General features: G+C 28.2%; 3 protein-coding genes across 6 annotated transcripts; 1 reads left to right on the forward strand and 2 right to left on the reverse strand.

The window, feature by feature from the left end:
• Window positions 1-100: 100 nt before the first annotated feature.
• LOC117160239 (putative inactive tyrosine-protein kinase Wsck) lies at window positions 101-3681 on the reverse strand. Of its 2 annotated transcripts, none has more exons than XM_076619281.1 (4): window positions 3393-3681; window positions 2898-3044; window positions 1088-2826; window positions 101-999 (listed from the first exon to the last, which is right to left on the reverse strand). In XM_076619281.1, the coding sequence occupies exons 2-4, from the start codon at window positions 3037-3039 to the stop codon at window positions 931-933; spliced, it is 1950 nt and encodes a 649-aa protein (XP_076475396.1). In that variant the 5' UTR covers window positions 3040-3044; window positions 3393-3681; the 3' UTR covers window positions 101-930. The 2 variants fall into 2 exon arrangements, with proteins under 2 accessions (XP_076475396.1, XP_033196764.1); XM_033340873.2 differs by lacking the exon at window positions 3393-3681 and adding an exon at window positions 3155-3383 and having other exon boundaries at window positions 2898-3052.
• A 470-nt stretch (window positions 3682-4151) lies between these two features.
• On the reverse strand, window positions 4152-9573 carry LOC117160243 (serine/threonine-protein kinase VRK1). 2 transcript variants are annotated; one of them, XR_013058632.1, is made up of 11 exons: window positions 9391-9573; window positions 8168-8338; window positions 7884-8009; window positions 7616-7812; window positions 7295-7538; window positions 7014-7214; window positions 6622-6845; window positions 6300-6550; window positions 6109-6242; window positions 5736-6011; window positions 4152-5667 (listed from the first exon to the last, which is right to left on the reverse strand). XR_013058632.1 is itself a non-coding variant. In XM_033340880.2 (10 exons), exons 2-10 carry the CDS (start codon window positions 8331-8333, stop codon window positions 5944-5946), a joined length of 1611 nt encoding a protein of 536 aa, XP_033196771.1. In that variant the 5' UTR covers window positions 8334-8338; window positions 9391-9573; the 3' UTR covers window positions 4152-5943. The 2 variants fall into 2 exon arrangements, 1 of the variants encoding a protein (XP_033196771.1); XM_033340880.2 differs by having other exon boundaries at window positions 4152-6011.
• A 987-nt stretch (window positions 9574-10560) lies between these two features.
• On the forward strand, window positions 10561-19969 carry LOC117160237 (RNA-binding protein 25). 2 transcript variants are annotated; one of them, XM_033340868.2, is made up of 12 exons: window positions 10561-10757; window positions 11270-11412; window positions 12223-12577; window positions 12659-12853; window positions 12934-13049; window positions 16937-17148; window positions 17240-17858; window positions 17996-18413; window positions 18487-18708; window positions 19179-19354; window positions 19421-19567; window positions 19647-19969. In XM_033340868.2, the coding sequence occupies exons 2-12, from the start codon at window positions 11305-11307 to the stop codon at window positions 19737-19739; spliced, it is 2661 nt and encodes an 886-aa protein (XP_033196759.1). In that variant the 5' UTR covers window positions 10561-10757; window positions 11270-11304; the 3' UTR covers window positions 19740-19969. The 2 variants fall into 2 exon arrangements, with proteins under 2 accessions (XP_033196759.1, XP_033196761.1); XM_033340870.2 differs by having other exon boundaries at window positions 12253-12577.
• The last annotated feature ends 925 nt before the right edge of the window (window positions 19970-20894 follow it).

Consider the following 20894-nt stretch of genomic DNA (forward strand, 5'->3'; position numbering starts at 1 on the left):
TGTAAAAAATTATATTAACATTATTTATCAAATATAATTGTGAAAGATAATATATAATGAAATAAATAATTATAAAATCATTTATAAAAATATTTTGGATTAAAAAGTAATTTAAAAAGTTTTAATTTTAACATTAACTGTAACATTTTCTCTGTGACATTAAATAAAAATTGAGACATTACACAATTTAAAATATACATATGTTCTTATATTTAAATACAAAGCAATAGAGTTTATGCTTATTCAAGTTAATGTCTACTAATAAAGTCTTACAATGAACATTAATAGTAAGTACATTGTTTACAGGTATAAAAGTTAAGATCAGTGTTTTATTATTTATAGATATTTTATAATTTTTTAGATATAGGTAAATCGAATTATTAATGTGTAAAATTTGTATCCAGCGAGAAAATTATCAATTATATACATAAGAAAGGTTTTTACAATTGAAAATATGAAAATTTTTTCTTCAATAAAACTACGAGTGTTTTACAATAATATAAAATTTAAAGTATTATGCTAAGAAGTTTTTTTTCAATTATTATGAAATTTAACACAAAACGGATAATCATTACCTATGAGTGTTTAAAGTTTAAAGTAGGAATACTTTGTGTTATATTATATTTTAAGTAGAAATTTATATTTTATGAAAATCGTACGTTTTTTCGATTTCACTTCAGTGGACGGAAAGGTATTAATAATACTTCTATAATACTTTGTTTTATAAGAAAAAAATACGGAAGTATAAAATAAAAATCTATAGTATAAAAAAGTTATAAAAAAAATATAAAATCTAGTATACACAAATTACATGCAACGGTAACTTTAGAATACATAAAAATAGGTTTTGAAGATATTTAACAAAATTGTTATATACAATATATAATGTCACGTAAATGCATGAATATGAACACTTATTTATTAATGATATTAATTTAATTCTAATTCTGGGATATATGGTTCAGTAATTGCAGTGACTGGACAAATGCTTAAGGTTTCCTGAAAATGCAAAATGGGATAGTCAGACCAAGAAATAGAAAATATTTTATTTCTATGCATTTAAAATAAAATGAAACATAATTCCTACCAATCTTATTAATTCTGCAAATGTTGGTCTTTCCTGACTTTCCATATTCCAGCAAGATAACATAACTTCGTGAAGTGGATCAGGAGTATCTGGTAGTTGTGGTAATCTAACTCCTTGCTCAATTGCTTCTTCCACTTCACTATCAAGCGAAAAATTAGAATATGGTGTACCACCCATACTAAGCATTTCCCACAAAAGTACACCAAAAGCCCAGACTACTGCTGGTTGGTGTTTTTTTCTATTACCAAGGCACTCAACAGACATCCATCGAGTATATTTTATATCTTCTAAAGCATATTTGGATATTCCATGTCCCATTAGTTTAGGTATCCATTCATTTGAGAGACCTACACTACGTGCACAAAGATATTCATGTATAATTTTATAATTTTCAAGATGTTGTAAAGCAGATGCTATCATAGATCCTATAGGTAGAATATGTTCAACAGGAAATGTGTTCCCAGATCTGGCAGCTAATAGACAATTTTTTAATGTCTGAGGTGGTAATTCAAGTACAACGTGTAATGTATCATGAGTTTCACATGTTCCTATAAGATCTGCAAGATATTTCATAGGAGATGCTTTAATACAAACATCTAGTTCTCGTAACATATGTCTTTTGTCAGATACTTTCAATAATTTGTCAGCTATACTATGAACAGCTACACTACAAGATTTGTCATTTTTTTGAATAACACCTGTATGTACTGTCCCAAATCGCCCTCTACGTATCGTAGTGTCATTAATCGTCAATAAGTTTTGTGGTATAATCCATACCTTCTTTTTCAGTTCTTGATAATGATTTACCCTTTCAGGTACATCCTCTGGAATATATGCTAAATTGTCAACTTCGTACAATGGACCTTGCAATGTAAGTTCTTGTTGCTCTGGAAGTTTCCTTATCCGAAACTTTTCATGGCGTTCTTGCAATGTTAAATAAAGTATTATTGAAACTATAAGTAACGTTCCCAAAACAGCAATTGCAATACATAGTATAAAAATTGTCAAATTTAGACTGTTATTTCCACTTTCATTATAAATTGTCAGCTTATTAATTAGATCTGAATAAGCATACTGCACTTGTCTTTGAAATTTAGAAACTACTGTTAAGCCTATTTGTGGCATTACTTGAGTATCTAATGGTGCATTATAATATGCGCCAATCATTTTTCCATCTCCTACTATAAATTTTGTATATTTGTAAAATTCTGAAGATTCAAATTCTCCAGTAATATAATATCCTAGACTTTGCTGTATTGATGTTTCATAATTGTAATAAGTTACATTAGGACCTGATGGAGGTATTGTACCAGGTTGACAAACAAATACTTGGTAGGTACTAACAGGACCATATTCACTACTTCCCTCTGATAATAAAACAGTTATTGTGGTACTTGTTTGTTCTATTACTTTTGGCATTATTGGCTTATTAGGTGGTCCTATTAAAGTCCATCCCAAAATATATGTAGGTTCACTATCTGTTTGGGTGTTTGCAGCAGTGATTGATACATTATACTTTGTGCCTGGTTGTAAGCCTTGTAAAATGGTACTATTTGAAGCTCCTCCTTGAATCTGACTTTCTACGGCTGGTACTAAATTTGAAGCAAATGTTTCAACAACCACTGCCTTTAAAGTATAAGATGTAATATTTCCATTTCTGATATTAGGCGGTTCCCATGTAATTTGCAAATTATTAAATCCACTGTGAATTATTTGTGCACTCCTTGGTGGACTAGGACCTGGATATATGTTTTTAAGTTTATAAATATCAAAATAGAATGAAAGTACATAGTATTTTTAAAAAATATACCTGTTTGTCCAGTCGAATAAATACTCATTGCATCTTGACTACCACAATAATTGTTCTGATCAGCAATACAAAGAAAAGTACAAGAAGTAGATATACCTCTCCTACCGTACCTACTACCACAAAAGCATTGTTGACCATTCATTAATCCTGCAAACCTATTAATTTTAATGCGAATTAATATTAAATTTTACTTTAAAAATATTAAATATTATAACATTTGTAACAAACGTTATAGTAATATTACAACAATAACTTACATATAATAACGTGAACGACATTCTTTGATACATTCTGTAGGTGTATTAGCATGATTTAATATTAAGGTTGGTAAATCGGGATCCAACGCGGAACTTCGAAAACAACCCTCATATTTTTGGCTAAGTATATGATCACAGAAATAGAAAAGTAGAAATAATATTATCATTATATATTGTAATGTTTTATAAATACAATTCCTATAATTCAATTTTTATTTATACTACTAATTGTAAGTACATTGCAGATATTAGTGTGACGTTCTTTCAGAATAGTTTAAATCTGAATCACTAAACGAATGGTGACATTATATTTAAAACGAAGAAATAAGGTTAACTGTGCACTGATCTTTATTCTTCGTAATTATTAAGATAAAACAATATAGTCTTTGGCTTTTTATCATTTTTATTATTAGTGACAACTTTTAAGAATCTTTATACTGAGTGAGATATTAAAAGTCGCAAAATATTTCACGGGTGTGGTAGCATCTAAGTACGTATACTTATTTACTACCTATACCCATTACTATGATTATGATTGATGTTCATTCACTTGTGGCGCTAGTAATATTTAAAATTTAAAATGATATTGTAATAGCATACATATTAGATATTAGTTTTAAATATCGTGTCATTTTTGTATTTAATATTTATTCTTTACAAAATTTTTGGACACCTTTTCTTTATTTCATTTTGATACTTATGATAATTTTATACTTTGATCTTTTGAAGTAAAAAGTTGAGTATAATTTCATTAAAATAGTCATAAATGTTATATAGTGACAAAGTACAATAAATTTCCTTCCATTTAATGTAATCATATCACATCAAAAAATAATTTTAATATCTTATCTTACCAATAATAATATTAATCATTAACTAATAAGTATGTAACTATAAATAAAAGATAATTAAATAAATTTATTTAAACAATATATTTTATATACTACATTTTATATTTTTTCAAATATAATATACAATAATATATAAAATGTATAACATACACATATAATTAAATTCTATACCTGGTATATATGCATTATTTTTGCTATTTATTTATTATTCATTCATACTATTAGTAATCGTCCTGATTAGAATGCAGTACAAATTAGCAAGTAAATTTTATTATATTCTTTTTATAATAATCTTGTTGACAATACTTTAAGAATCTTGTGCAGTGCTGTTAATAAATATATATGTAATGTTTGCTTAATATAGTAAATGTTTAATCACATATTCTATAACTAAATTAGAATAATATTCATGAAAATAAAAAAAGCTCATGTCAGGTATCTTACATTAGTGACATATAATAAATCAGAATATGATGAAATACTAGCATTATAAAAAAGATTACAAATGCACATGTATTTATTTAATTACAATACACTTTTAAGTCTTTAACAACACTGCTTTTCTGGCACAGGTACATGTAACTTAAAAAAATACAAATTAGTTATCACAAATTTACTGTAAATAAATCGACGGTTCCATCTATACATGGCTCTTATGATATAAATATATACAAGAATATAATGTATTTCATGTAACAATGTTATGTAAATATTAGATCTGAATCAATACAAGTTTGATTAAGTTCTACTAAAAAATGACATAAAATAATATTACATGAGATATTGCAACATATTAGAAGCATAACTGTGTATTTTCTAGTTACATGTTGTACATATATAAAATCTAGAACCAAATAAAAATATTAGTTATATTATTTATACTACACACGCATTCCTGTTGATATATTGTATAACTATAATAACAAATATAAACTGTTATATTTTAATCATATGTAAGCATTTATTGGCTTAATACTGAGAATTAATAACAGTTTACAGTTGTATTATTTTTACCTACATTTCACTACTTTTAATTGTATTATTTCAAAGTATACTACAACTTCGTTTATATTATAGACAATATTTAGGGATTCTATGCATGAATATATATCGTGATACTTCAAAGAAATATTTTACGTAATTTTTGCTAATAAATTAACCTCTATATTTTTATGAGAATTAGAACTAATTCATTTAGGACTGGCTCACAAAATCAAAGTATTAGATTACTTTAGCAATGTCCGAATATAATAAAATAGTTTACTCACAGTCACTTATAACTTACAAAATAATTATAGCAATAAAAAAGAAAAAAAGATTAAATATAATTTAAAAACTAAAGCTATACCTTATTTTAATAAAGCAACTTAATGAAATATTGACATTATCTATTCAGCATATCATGCTATTGACTCATTTTATAAAATAAACAAATAATTCTTAAAAGTTGATGAAATGTGTTTTCGATGCAACATTCAGATTACTTGTTTATTATGACATTAAATTGCATACTTTTTATATGCAAAAGTAACGATTTCTCATTATTGTGCCTGTTAGCAAGTCTTCTTTGAATTGTATTGAAATTATGTTCTTAAAGGAAGCAATGTAATTTTTTTAAGTGTCCACTGAATTATTTATAATCATTTGTTCGAGATATAGTTACTAAAAAAAAATCTTATATTAATATACAGTTTGTTAAACAATAAATCATGATATATAAGCAGTCTTACAAAAGTTGGTGCTCTAAATACACCTGAGACATTCCTAATAAATGAAATTTTGTCCTTTAAACAGGAGTTTAATCAAGAGTATATTCTTACAAAATCTAAATGAATTAATAGGAAATAATACTTAATTCATTCATTATTTAGATAACTCGTTTGTGATTCCATTGTTCAAGGAATGAAAACGTATAATATTTAGCAAAGTTTGTCATACTCATGTTGAGGGACCTTTTTTTCTTTTGCTGCTTTGTATTTGTTTGTAAGATTTTTTATTTCCAAGTCCTAATAGATCATATATAATGAATTAAAAAACGTAGATATATAAAATATAGATAAAAGTACAGTTACATAAATAAGAAAAATTTGAGGAATATCTTACGTTTTAATTGAGCCCCTCGGGAGCGTGTCACACGTGGTGAAACCTTCGCTAAAGAAAGCGTTGTCAAGGAATTTTTCTTTTTTAATTGAACTATTTGTTCCATAGCTGGTGTCATCCACTTTGTTTTAAGATCTCTGTTTAAAAAAAGGATTATTTTACACTGTTATTGTATATAATTTAAATATACTCACTCTAATGTTTTTGGTAAAGATTTATGTCGAAATGCGCCTGATTGTTTCTCTTTCATTCTCTGAATTACGCTTAACATGGCATACGTAGGTAAGGATGGAGGAGGTGGAGAAGGAGGTGGTGTAAGTGGTGAAGGTGGAGTTTGTAGACTAATTTTTGCGAGCTTATCAGGATGAAGCGCTAGCACTGCTTCCCAACAAAATTCTTTTCGTTCAACTGGATATTTAGGTTGTGTATTTCGAGTTATGCGTATCTAAAAATAATAATGCATATTATTTTATTATGAAATAAGATTTAATACTAATAAAGAATGTAAAAGTATACCTCGCCATTTACAGGTCTACAAGGTTTCCTTTCTCGTAAGTACGGTCGTTTGAAAGACATGGGATAAGAAATATTTTCATTAGATTCTCTTAAAGGGTGCAAACATGTAGGAACATCATTTTTTTGCCTAGAACCAGACTGAAATAAACTACGTAGATAGGAATAGTTAGGTTTAGTTTCAAATCCCAATTCAGTAATATATTTCATATACTCCATAATGGCAGCTGGTAAAAAATATTAATTATTAATATTTAATTTTAAAAATTTATTAAATATATCAGTCATGAATATTTTTAAAGTAGCAATTTGTCTAATTAAAGTAGAATGGGTTTACATTATTTTTCATATTTAAAAATATTTGAAATATTGATATACAAAGTACAATAACTTACCAGGTGGTTCTTTTTTATAAGGAAAACATTTATGCATAAATAATGATAAATTTGAAAGTAAAATTTCTTTTTGTGCATGGACTTCTTCTGGATCCATTGCTGATGTTACACTATTATCTTCCTTTTCCCAAGGTAATTTGCCACACAACCATTGTAGTATATTGTACCCTAATGTTTCTAAATCTCCTCTTCTTGAGTGTGCTACAGTAATATCAATTTGTAATAAACTAAAGTGTAATTATGTTGTAAAAAATGAAATATAACAAATTTATAAAACTCACTTCCATGATGTGCATCTCTTGATGTGAATTCTAATGTTCCTTCATGAGCTCTTCTTTCATCATGAACAAATGGCTTATGTACACCTGCACTTGTACGAAAACGATAAGCTAATCCATAATCAACCAAATAAGCTTGAAATTTTTTTGTTGTTATATCTTCTGCACTTAAGGACGACAAAATATTGGATCCTTTAACATCTGCATGAGCATATCCTTGACTGTGAATATACTCAAGTGCATCTAACTATAAAAATGTGAAAAATAATGAAATTACAAAATTATTAACTAATTTCTAAATTTTCTATTTTTATAGTAAAGTACCATTTGAACAGCTAGCCTGTTAACAAGTTTAATTGGTAATTTTCTCCCATTTGATATAAACAATTTTCCAATATCAATGCCATATCTTGGAATTACTAAAAATCTATATTTTTGCCCTCGATATATGTGAGAACCAGATCCCTCATATGTTGGAACACCTATTCGTCTTTTTCCTTGTGATTTGCACCAGGTATCAACTAAAATTCATAATAATGGAGATATATATGAAACATAGATTATATATGTCATATACAACTAAGTTACTTACTCATATGTTTACGAGCTGCTCTTATATAAAAATTCATTTCAACAAATAGTGGACCGTTATTATGTGGTTCAATTTTTATCACATACTTTGCATCTTGTCCAATTGGAACATTAATGTCATTTGATGCTGTAATGTAAAATTTTTAAATTTAATATTAATAGCAACAGATAATGAAATAGTGAATACAACATTTAAATAATTTATTAAAATATGTTTCTGTTTGTTTGATCGTGGTTGGCATTAATTTTATTTCAATCAAACGGTATTTGAGTAATGAATACTACCTAAGTATATATCACCAAATCCACCGTATCCTATTGCATGTCCTAGTTTCCATTTGTTTTGAGTAATATCTGTTAATATCTCCCCAGCTGGCAATTGATCAGGTAATTTGCAACCTAATGCTGCTACTCTTTTAACAGATATCTCTTCACCTCGTCTTGGTGCCATTATCGCTATATAGTTATTTATATAAAATTCAACATTCTATTAACTTGTACACTACACTATGATGGAAATATTAACTATTTATTAAGAATAAAAGATTGGACAATATTATAGTTTATTATAAATTCTATATAATTTCACAAGAAAATTCTTCTATACATAAAATTATAAAATGATCATATAACTGCAAATAATTGCTTTTTATATGAATTAAAACATTATATAAAATAAATTATATTTTAACCTATATTTAAATTTTATATTTGTTATGAATACACTAGTAGAAATGTTCAATACAAATAAGATATAAAAAATAAGTATAATCTGGTTGAATGCAATGAGTTTATATATAAATACATAATCCTTTTGATTATTTTTTGATTATGTATACACATTGTTAATTATACAAAAGAAAAGTTATATATTTATGTACTGAAACATATAAAATTATTATTTTTATATATATATTTAAACTGAATAGAAGATTTTAATATATGTTATGAAATTACAACATGAAAATCTTTAAACTTTTACGCTAAAATAATAATACATTTTATTCAAATTAATATTTGAATATGTATAACCTATACTGTAAACAATTCCATTTTGTATTATAAATGTAATTAAATTTATCTTATTTATCCCTTTAATTAAATAAAATAATAATTTGATAGATAGATATGCATTACTATATAATAATTAATTTTATAATTCAATACTACAGTACAATAGTAGTGATGAAAAAAGTAGAAATGTGTTTTCTATATTTTTGTACAACAGTCGTCACTGATGCAGTAGAAAATGCATTATTTAAATACTACCTAATAAGGTTTCTAATAAATACAAATTACGTAAATATTATCATAAAAATTGTCTTCGCTTTTTCTAGTACTTTCCCAAGAGTTCATATATAACTCACTACCTTGGTTTACAAAATATTACTTCCTATTTGTGTAAATTAAACAAAAAAATATAATTTTAAGGATTCCATGTTCAACTGTCAACTAAAATAATTAACTAATAAAAAGCATGAAATACTCTTTCATTTTAGCTTGTATACCTTAGAAGACGGATTAAAGGACATCGCACAAAATCTCTTTAATTGTTTGGCACATCGGAATCTTTAATAATTTAAAGTATTTCTTTTTTGTGTTTTGAAACTCTGACTATCCTCCAGAAAGACTTCACCTAGCGTAAGAATACACCACACTGCCATTTCATGAACTAAGGAGTTTAACGGAAACCGATCAACTGAAGAGGGCGTCCTTAAATTTATATCTTCTTGACTAAGCATTTAAATAACGCTAATATTGACAATAAAAAACCCGCTATATTATTTTACTGTCCACTACATTGTTTATTATATTTCCAATATTTTAATCTAACATGATGAGTTATGATTGTTACATAATATATTCATTTTTATTAATAGCATCCGTTTTAATAATTGATTTACTATATTATAGATAGTTCACTTTTAAAAATGTAATGCCTAGAGAAAAGAGAATTAATGAATTTTCTTACATACATATATTTTTTAATGTATTTTTTTCTAATGTAATAATATTATCATCTATAATAATATTAGCATCTGGTAACATCTACAAGCTTAGATGACCATTGAATATTACAAATTTATATAAATTTTATGTATATAAATGAAAAATGTCAACTGTATTTCAATTAATTTCCTTAATTGATTTTGTATAAAAATGTTTATTTAAATATCTAGTAATGCTGTTCAATGTTTTCTTAATTATTTTTTACATTTTCAGTATAAAGGTTATTAAGTAAATAATGAAAAGTACGATAAAAAAAAAGAATTACAACACAATTCTAAATATTTTGTAGATCTGTAAAACAATATTGTAAAGAATTATATGTAAAAATTATATAATTATAACACAATTTAATGTGTAAGTAAACCGGTTTTTCTGGCATTAATTTATTTAAACATAGATTTGTTTCATACCATTTTAATGGTGTCTCTCGTACAACAAAATATGATAATGAAAATGAAAATTGAAATTAAAATTAAAACTAAATGCTGCTCTACTGAGGAAATGATATAATTGTATACAATTTAAAATATTTAATATTAATTTGTTTTGTTTTAATATGTTCTATCAAAAATTCAATAAATTACAGAGTGGAAGTCGTAAGTTGCTGCATATGTAGCTTGGTTCTTTTACGATGAGTCTTCGAACCCATGAGAAATGTAACATCAACCATAGCCTTCTAGAAGCAATCAGCGCATGAAGCCGTAATGGACGAAAAGAAGTAATTACTAGCTGACGGCTTGTGAAAGTGGAAGTTTCAGTTCGTGTGTTTATTGTAATATTCCTTTAGCTTTAGAGTCCTATTAAAATGACGTAAATATTTGTTAAATGATGGTTGATGCTTTATTTCTATTTTCAAATATATTATGTAAGTACAGTATTGGTTCTTTGTTGAGATCATTTTAATGGTTAGAATACCAAAGCATCCATTAGAGGCTTCTCTGATATCTATAAGTATTACTATGAAAAACATGTTTTCACACAGCAAACTTACATGTTGAGTAATGTTTATATGTCTATGCATAGTTCAAATATTTGTTTTGTAATATTGATTACTAGAGTATTAAATTCATACTTGTATTTTATTATATCTCAAGAAAGTGTGCTTAAGAAGATTGTTATGTATCAAAGGTTATTTAATGTCAATTTTTTAAATATTTTAAGTACAATATGATTAAAATATGTTTTTGTAACTACATAATACAACTTACAGACATTAGATTTCATTTATTTGCAATCATTAAATTTTTTTTTAAATCTAATAATTGTAAGTATGGATTACAATAATATATATATCAGTATTAATAAAAGTTCTATGTTGAAATAAAACTATATCTTTTATATATTACTTCCACTAAATAACTGTATTACATATTTTAGTGAGAACACTGCCATAGTATTATTTAAAATAAGAAATGTCTTACCCTGGTCAGCCCCCAATGGGAATACCAGGCATGCCACCAATGCCTTACATGGTTGGTGCACCTCCACCAATAATTGGTGGTGTAATGCCTATGGCACATGTAAGTAAATATAAAATTAAATATTCTAAAATTTGGGCATGTTTGTTTTGTATGCTGTTGGTAAATTTATGATCTCCTGTTACCAATCGTTTGCACTTGCTGTCAATAAAATTTTCAATGGTTTCAATAAAGAAACTAATTATTTTATTAACTAAAACTCTAATACAAAGTAATGTAACTTAATATAATTTCTCTGTTAGATTAATCTCCTAATATTTTAATGTGTCATTTTTCTTGTTCATTTCAAATGATAACGATTATATATTAAATAATTAAAATATTAATTAAAAATTGATGTATTATTTAATTCGTAATAATGTAATTACTTTATATAATCTATTTGTTTTTTAAATAAAAGATAAAAAGTAATATATTCAAGTGCCAGAAATGTTAAAAGAAAAATAATAAGCATCTTTAGTTACTGTAAAAGAAAAATCAAAAGCATGTAATGTTTGATTTTATTAATTTAAACATCACTGATTATATCATAATTAAACATTTTTCTATATGTTAATGCAGTTGTTTTGTATAATGTATTAACATCCTGTATTTAAATTACACTATGAATGGAATGCATATTACTTAACTATTTATGCTATAGGATTATTGTATGAGACGTCTTCTAAAAGTTATGTTTTCTGGCACAAATTTTCATCTTAAGTTCTTTTTATTTGATATATGCATGTCTTATCTTTATAATAAAATATAATACAAGGAAAAAGGTTAACATACTATTAGGGGGAGGGGAGATTCTGGACTGCATGAGTAGAGATGTGCATTATTAAGAATACTACCATTTATAAAACATAGATGATTCCAACACCCGTATCTGCGATGCAGACCTCAGCTCCAGCTGTTCGGTATGCACGTAACCAAAATCGTCATGACAATAATCGTCGTCGTGAAAGAGAATCTGGTCCGCCAGTTACCGTATTTATTGGTAACATTATGGAAAGAGCACCTGATGTGATGATTCGACATATTTTGGGTGCATGTGGTCATGTGCTTTCATGGAAGAGAGTTCAAGCATTTGGATTTTGCGAATATGCAGGTCCTGATGCAGGTCTTAGAGCAGTTAGATTACTTCATGACATGGAAATAGGTACAAAAAAGCTTGTTGTCAAAGTTGATGCAAAAGCTAAAGTCGTTTTGGATCAGTTCAAAGGTAAATTTAAAATACTTGCAGTATTTACATATATACATATTAATCATTTATTTTGATTTGTTACTTCTTTGTGTATAATAGCAGAAAGAAGGAAAAAATTAAGAGGAGGCCAATCGCCTCTACAAGATGAAACATCAATTGAAGGGGCAGAAGGAGAAGAAGGTGAAGATTACATGGATGAGGGTATGAGAGTAGTGGATGCAGATGCACTAGCACGTATTAATCAAATTATAGCTGAACATGCCGCTGATTTAGAAATGGCTCAAGCTGCACCTGGTAGTGTACTAATTCTATTCATAGTAATGTATTGAATTAAATTGGAGAACTAACAAATATTCTTTAATTATATGTTATAGAAGAACATCAAATAAAAATGGTTGCTAAGTCTTTGAACCTGGATGATGCAGAAATAGAAGAAAGTAAAAGAGACTTGATTACACGAGAAATTGGAAAATTCAGGGAGGTTATGAAGGTAATTATTTTCATAATTATTTTAGAAATCTTGTTATGTCATTCCTACTTTTCTGCCCTTCTTTTTGGTCGGATATGATATACCAAGATATTAGAAGGTATTATGAATTGTGGTCTAATAGGATTGGGTAAAAACTTTGCAAAAGTTTAGGTATAAGAATGCTAACAATTATTGTAAAATTGTTAGTGTCGATTATGTGAATTTTTTACGAAGCATTATAAACATTATTCTATAATATATTGTAATCTTCTCTAAAAAGAATTATTTTATGCGAAAAACTATATTAACTAATATAAATTATTTTAATGGACAATAGTATTTGTTATACATTCTTCTGTGTATGTGATAGACAGCATATTTAATTTCTTAAATTTTTTGCTAGAAAGAATCATATCTTTGAAAGTAAAATTTTAACTGCAATATATTATATTACTATAGAGCTTTTATTTTTTTCTGCATTTAATATGTAAGTGTTATGAAGATAATATTTATCTGTTTCTGTTTTGTGCAAATGATTAAGAATATGTTTGTAATACTTTGTAGTATTTATTCTATTATCTTTAAAAAACATGATATGAATATTCTTTTTCGTTTTTCAAATAAAGAAATAAAATGAATCACTTTACAAATAGGAAAACATGAAATATACTAACTTTTTTTAAAAACTATATATTTAATAAAAAAAATGTGTTTTTAAATTATAGTTGTGAAGAGTTTGTACTAAGTTTAACAAGTTTATAATATTTTTTGATTATATCAATGGCTAGTGAATTCATGAATTGTGTTTAATTCATTTTTAAATGATTGTATTGTTACTAAGTTACAATTTGTATGTGACAAATATTTAGATGTTTTTATGCTTTAAATACTATAATGAAATGCATTGTAAATATGTATTATAAACGTTTATACACGTTTTATGCATTTGATTATATCTATGTTTCATGTTAGACAATTATTGATCGAACTCGCAACATATTTATATAGAAAATTAAATGCATTTGGGCAGGCAAAAGAGGATTACAAGTGTATAGTTGTAAACTTTAGCTTTTAAGTATATTGTGATAAAGTGCGTGTGTGCTATGTTAGCTCTAAAAAATTGGAGCCGTGACTCGTTGCTATAATTATAATAACAGGCAGCGTGCGTCGCACACAGCAAACGCACACGCCTAGGAATGCTGTGTGTGGGGACCACTCTTTCACTCACTCATTGGCTCTGAAGGGAGTCAATCACAGCACATCCCTCGTATTTTCGCAGGCAGCTGCAGCCTCGTCGGTAAGTCAGAGTATATCCAACCAACAAAACATGAAAAAACAAGAAATGTGCAATATTAAGACGGGAGAATCTCGTAACTCTACAACATGCTGACATCATGTAGCCAATAAATCTGTTTCTATTGAAACTCCATTTTCTTAATTCATCGCATACAATTCTGCATTATATTAATAGCATTAATGCTATTGTATTTTAAATACAAGTTATTCCATATAATCAAATTTCTTTACCTGTTTCTATAGTTATTGTGCTAAACTGCTGGCACCAATATTGTTATAAAAATGCAATGTATTTTTATATAATATGATGCTTAGTTTTAAAGAAATTACATTACAAAATCAATTCTTATAGTTTTAAAAAATGAAGAACTTGTGTAATGGTATTATAGAATGCAAAATAATAAAGGATAAAGAGTTGGAAGGCTTTAGTAATATTTTAAAGTAAATGCAACATTATAATTATATAGTTGAAATTGTAATAAAAAGGTTCTCTATAACACAGATGATTCTCTCATTAATTGATTCAATGGCAGTGCTGTCAATCACTATGAGGATTATATATTCTTTGAGTCAATTAGCAAAAGAATTACTTTATATGAGGTTGACACGAATAAGTTTAAAAAATAATACTAAATTAATAATTATAGATTACTATATTCTTAGAAAATTTGATTATTCAATTTTTCATTGAGTGAGACTATAAAATTAATGAAGATTGTTGTATTATTTGTTTTTTATGAAAGATAATTACAATTTATTTTTATATTTGTATTAATGTCTAGCAGTTTAGTACAGATATATAGAAGATCAGCAAAGTGCCATTCCATTTGTTTTTACACATTGTTTAGGATCGGTAAAAAATGTTATACATTGAACAAAGAAATTTGACGCTGACATATTTTATAATATATTCTTAGATAGATTATTAATAGGATCGAGACTTTCTGAATCCTACACACAATGAAATGATTTTGTCTTCACAATGGCGACTGTTCAGTTGTTGTCTTTATTTTGTGTAAACAGCTTCTGTCAGCGTCTCGATCAGACATGTAGTACCTAGGTGCGTCCTCCATTCTCCGGTACCACCACACTGACTGACCAAGTCAACTTCACACCGTGAGTAAACTCCACAACCATGAGCCAACACAACCATTCGGTTCTTGTAGTTTTGTTAGTGAACTGCCCATCTGAATACCTATGACCACTGATATTTCATGTTTCAACAGTCTGTTTTTTTCCTCATATGTGCATCTACTTTTATGCACTCAGTTACTCTATCCTTATTAGATTAAAATACTATGGGTTATTGTATGGATATTTAATTTTGAAAACTAAGAGAAAGCAGTTCATAATTTTGAATATGTTTTTTCTTATATAGCATAGTCCACTGATAGCTTTATATAGGGTTTATTAACAATGTCATAAGCAGGAAGGAATAAGCAGCGTTAGGTTTCATAATTTTTTGTCACTAGAAAGTAATATTCATTAGAGTCTATGATTTAGGACTCTCCAAGCAGTAACCCATTATTGTTATTATTATATCAAGTAAGGATGAACCATATTAATTTATTTCTAAGACGTTACGTTGATAATACTGGACGATAAGGGTGGGCAAACTATTGTGCATTTGATATCCAACAGTTTGCTGCATCAACTGCATAGCCAGAAGAAAACACAGTTGACAGACGTGTGACAGTTTCTTGGCAAAAATGAAAGGTGTTTTGGTGGAATCCCTTCTTCGTGATGACTCCGCTTCTGATTGGTATAATACTTTCTAATAATTATTGAATATTGACAAGAAATCTAAATATCACCCCTTTCAACTCTTAGACTTATATAGCTTTAGACACTATTGATTTACAGGCACATTTGCAATGTTGTAAGTACATTGGGTGGCCTCTACAATGCGTCTGTTAGCATTAAGGTATTCTTAATTTAAGTAGAGCTTAAGAAATTTCTTATGCTTGTTTCCAAAATTTATACCTGCACTTAGGTAATTGATATGTAAACAAGATTTCGTGTAAGATGCTGCTGAGCGAGCATACTCCAGAGGAGTGAGTATACTATATTGAGATGAACAGAATTATGATACTTGATATGTGATTAATTTTTGTACAACTAGTAATCGTTCAACATTGCAATCTTTGTAATGTTAGAGATACTAAAATTAAAGTAAAATTTGTATACAAAATGTAAATGTTTAAAAAATATACAAAATGTTAAAAATATTTTTTAAAAGAATTTTCATAACGAATTAAGACTTCTTTTTGAAGTATTTATTTCAAGTAATCATTTTGTTGATATAAAGATTCGTATAATATTACTTTTTAAATAATATCGATTGTTTGTGCAAATATTTTGTATGTATCAGGGCATCTATATTTTGAATTCAAGAAAAGAAATGATAATACTGCACTGTTATAGTGTAGTGATATTTTACCACTTTTATATTCATTAACTAACTTTACACTTACAGTAACCTTTTTCTACCCTTTAATTTTTATAACTGAGGAGGATATACGATTGCTAGTTTTTGCGTTTTATTATCACAGCCTGATAAGTTTGCTTTGAGTATTTGGTCTCACCTATTTTTTTATTTTTGTTTTTTATAGAAGCAGGAGGAGGAGAAGGCTCAAGTTAAACGGAAGAAAGAAGCTGTTGAGAAAGAAGAACGGGAGAAACGTGAAAAAGAGCGACGAGACAGGCGTGATGGCAGTAACACTAAAGACGATCAAGACGGCGATCCTGGTAGTCCCACGTCTCATAAAGGTCGCAGTAGTAGTACCGGAAGTAGTAGAAGAGACAAAAGGCGGTCTAAATCTAGGTATTAACATTTAACAATTTCCGGAAAGTGTTTAAAAATTCATTAATTTACAATATAAAATTTATTGTAAGTATTTTCTATTTTTCTTAAGATCTAAGGAACGAGAGAGGGATCGTCAGAGAAGCGACAGAGATCGTGATAGAGATAGAGATCGAGAAAGAGATAGAGAAAGAGAACGAGAAAGAGACCGTGACCGCGAAAGAGAGCGGGAAAGAGAACGTGAAAGAGATAGAGAAAGGGAAAGGGACAGGGAACGAGAAAGAGAACGTGAAAGAGAAGAAGCAAGGAAAACTGAAAGAGAAATTATGCGTGAAAGGGAGGAAGAGGAAGAGGCGAAGGAGAGGAAAAAGAACGAAAGAAGAGCGAGAGAAAAAGAAGCAGCTTATCAAGAGCGTTTGAGAGCATGGGAGACACGGGAACGTCGCAAACAAAAGGAATATGAGAAAGAAGCGGAGAAACGCAGAGCAAAACGGGAAGCGAGAGAAAGGGAAGCAAAACGCTTGAAAGAATTTCTCGAAGACTATGATGATGAAAGAGACGACGCTAAATATTATAAAGGTAAAGAACTTTCACGTCGTCTAGAAGAGAGAGCACTGGAAGCAGAAGCTGATTCGCGGGATCGTTGTGCCGAGCGTCAAGAGCTTCAACGCCTTCGCGATAAACTTTATGCTGACGCTTCTCATCCAGATCCAGCGGCTGAGTTTGAAAGGGTAAAATGTTCCTAAATAATGTGATATTTTGGTTTATGACTAATTATAATATTGATTTTTATTAAGATATGTAATATGCATTTATCTTTCGTTGTATGTAGACTATTCCTTCTACATGAAGATATTACTTATTTCAGTTAAAAGCTGAACGGGAGGAACAGTATAAGCCTAAACCGGTTATCACGATAATAGACGAAGAGGATGAAAAAGTGGTGAAAAAGGAAAAAGAAGTTATGCCGCCCATAGAAACTGAACCAATTGAAAGTGATAGTGACGAATGTGTGCAATTTGATGATGTTTCTCAGTCAGAGGCACCATCTAGAACACCACCGCGGCATCACCACCATCATCGAAGACATCATCGTCATCATCAGAATCATCATCGTGATGGCGAAGAAACTGAAGAAGTTATAGAAACAGATAGAGAAAGTGTAAAGGGTACAAGATCGTCACCTTCTAATCAAACAGTAACAACACCAGTTCAGTCCATTCCACCCACATTAGATGAAGATTCGCGTATGTCTCTCGTTAGCGAACCAGAAAAAACTGGTAGTAGTGAGTAAACGATGTGATTTATTTAACTTATACAAACGCTCTATTTGTGTGCCACATTTTACTTTTATTACAGGTAACTTTGTGCCATTCGCCATGGGAAGCGGAGGCAATCGTGGAGGTGATCATGGTATCGGTAATAAAACTCCTGCTAGTCCAAGCACGGCTATTAATGTTAGTACGCAACAAACGAATCAGAATAAAAAGAAAGGTCGGATCGATGTTAAAGACGTATTTAATAATGACGATGATGACGATGGTGCTAATAACGCAAAGAAGCGCAAACTAGTTCCTTTAGGTAATTAAAAAGTATAAATATATTTTTCGTTTAGATAATGTAGGATCTTACTACAATTAGTTTATTTAAAATGGATTAAACAGGTGTTGGTTAAACAGGAAACGATGGTTGTTTAACGTGAACTAAATACAATAACGTGCTATAATTAAGACAACTAAATAGTTAATTTGCAACTCTCGTCACCACGGTTCCAACACTCTCTCACGCGGACCACATTCTCTCGACAACGCAATTCGCACTCTCTGACTTCTCGATTCACATTCTATGACTTCTTAACTAACACTGACCGCTCGTAGCTAGGGTCACGCAGGCCTTTTCTGCGTAACTATTCGATTGAAGGATCGACGATATATTGGCCTGTCGGCACTTAGGCTTTCTCGCGACATTGTTTATGGTTCGCCCGATATCTTTTAGGCCTCTCGTCCACGATATTACAATAATATACGATTTTTATATGAATTCTATTCTAGACTATGGTGAGGAGAAAAAGAAAAAATCTAATGAAGAAGCTCCTAAAGCTGGAAAAGAAGAAAGTACAAAAAGTCAAGAAGAGAAAAGAAAGCACATAAAATCCCTCATTGACAAAATACCTACAGATAAAAATGCTTTGTTTGGCTATCAACTTGATTGGGCAGTAATAGATAATGTAAGATATATATTATGAATGAATATTTATGAATTAATTTTTCATCAATTTTTGTTATTTTTATAGACATTAATGGAAAAGAGGATAAGGCCGTGGATTAATAAAAAGATTATTGAATACATTGGAGAGCCTGAACCTACATTGGTAGATTTTATTTGTAGCAAAGTAATGGCCGGCAGCTCGCCTCAGGGCATACTTGATGATGTACAGATGGTAAATAATTTTTATTTTATTATTATTTATTATTTATATAATATTTTTGTTATTGATTTTATAATATCATACGTTGTAGGTATTGGATGAAGAAGCAGAAGTTTTTGTTGTCAAAATGTGGAGGTTATTAATTTACGAAGTGGAAGCTAAAAAAATGGGCTTAGTTAAATAAATGAAATACCAATTCAAAAAAGTACTAATCGACTTAAAAATTTATACTACACATCAAATTCCTTTGGTTAAAAATTGTACTATTTAGGTTATGTACCTTAATACATGATTACTTATATATAATTTGTAGGATCTTTCGCTAGACGAAAAACACAATGTTGCTCGATTGATAGGTAAACTAAATGTGTAGCACTTGAAACGTTAAATACAAATTGTAATTACGATTTATAATATTTGAGTTGTGTCTTTCCAAATTTGTTTATTCGTAGTTTTAAAGAGAGTTTCAACATGTTTATAAATGATAGATTTTTTACATTTTTCAAGAAGCTTGATGGATTTAATTTTAATGATTATATAATTTCATCATTTACAAATAATTCTTTCAAAATTTGTACATAGATACAGTAAAAACAACTGATGTTATCATATGTGTACATATATAATATATATTATTATATATTATTATTATTACTATTATTATTATTATTATCATCATCATCATCATCATCATTATCATTATATACTACACGCGCGCGTGCGCCATACACACGTAAGTTTTCTGTTTTCTGTTAATATTTTTTTGGTTTGTGTCAGAATAGTTTGACGTTAAATTAGTTACTAAAAAATGAATAGTGATAGCTTCTACTGAACAAGGATTATGATATTTAAAACAATTGTTTTTACTGTAATATAAATGAAGGAAAGTTATAAATTTGTATTGAAATTATTAATACGAGGTGGTATGTATGAAATACATTTTTTTGAAGGAGGTAAGTAGCAGTAAGAAATATTTAAGAAAACTGGAAAATTATTACGATAAGGTTCAAATATATTAAACTATTATTGTATTAATTAAATAATAAACGTATCTGTGCTTTTTATCTCTTTTACATTATGTTGTAGTTTTATTAATTTTCTTAATCTAATTAAAAAGCTAAGATCCAATAATTTTTTAATCCCAATTTATTATATCCTATTGTATTATGTTAATGTTAATTCATCATATTTCAGTTTCTTAATGTGAATAATTGTTAATAAATTCTAAGACATCGATTTGCGTAAATTTTAATTTTATATTTGCTAGAACAACAGCTTTTAATAACATTATATAGAATAGAATAACATTATATAATTTGGAACAACACTACTAATTGCT

This window comes from Bombus vancouverensis, chromosome 6 (assembly GCF_051014615.1).
Source record: "Bombus vancouverensis nearcticus chromosome 6, iyBomVanc1_principal, whole genome shotgun sequence".
In the NCBI taxonomy this organism is placed as follows: domain Eukaryota; kingdom Metazoa; phylum Arthropoda; class Insecta; order Hymenoptera; family Apidae; genus Bombus; species Bombus vancouverensis.

Coding starts and splice junctions, on each gene's coding strand:
- LOC117160237 (XM_033340868.2), top strand. CDS start 11,305: ATGTCTTACCCTGGTCAGCCCCCAATGGGAATACCAGGCATGCCACCA. Junction 17,859..17,995: donor CAGCGGCTGAGTTTGAAAGG/GTAAAATGTTCC, acceptor TACTTATTTCAG/TTAAAAGCTGAACGGGAGGA. Junction 18,709..19,178: donor GCGCAAACTAGTTCCTTTAG/GTAATTAAAAAG, acceptor ATTCTATTCTAG/ACTATGGTGAGGAGAAAAAG.
- LOC117160239 (XM_033340873.2), bottom strand. CDS start 3,321: ATGATAATATTATTTCTACTTTTCTATTTCTGTGATCATATACTTAGC. Junction 3,053..3,154: donor TGTCGTTCACGTTATTATAT/GTAAGTTATTGT, acceptor TAAAATTAATAG/GTTTGCAGGATTAATGAATG. Junction 2,827..2,897: donor TTATTCGACTGGACAAACAG/GTATATTTTTTA, acceptor ACATATATCCAG/GTCCTAGTCCACCAAGGAGT.
- LOC117160243 (XM_033340880.2), bottom strand. CDS start 8,333: ATGGCACCAAGACGAGGTGAAGAGATATCTGTTAAAAGAGTAGCAGCA. Junction 7,539..7,615: donor ACAGGCTAGCTGTTCAAATG/GTACTTTACTAT, acceptor ACATTTTTATAG/TTAGATGCACTTGAGTATAT. Junction 6,243..6,299: donor TCTTTACCAAAAACATTAGA/GTGAGTATATTT, acceptor TTTTTTAAACAG/AGATCTTAAAACAAAGTGGA.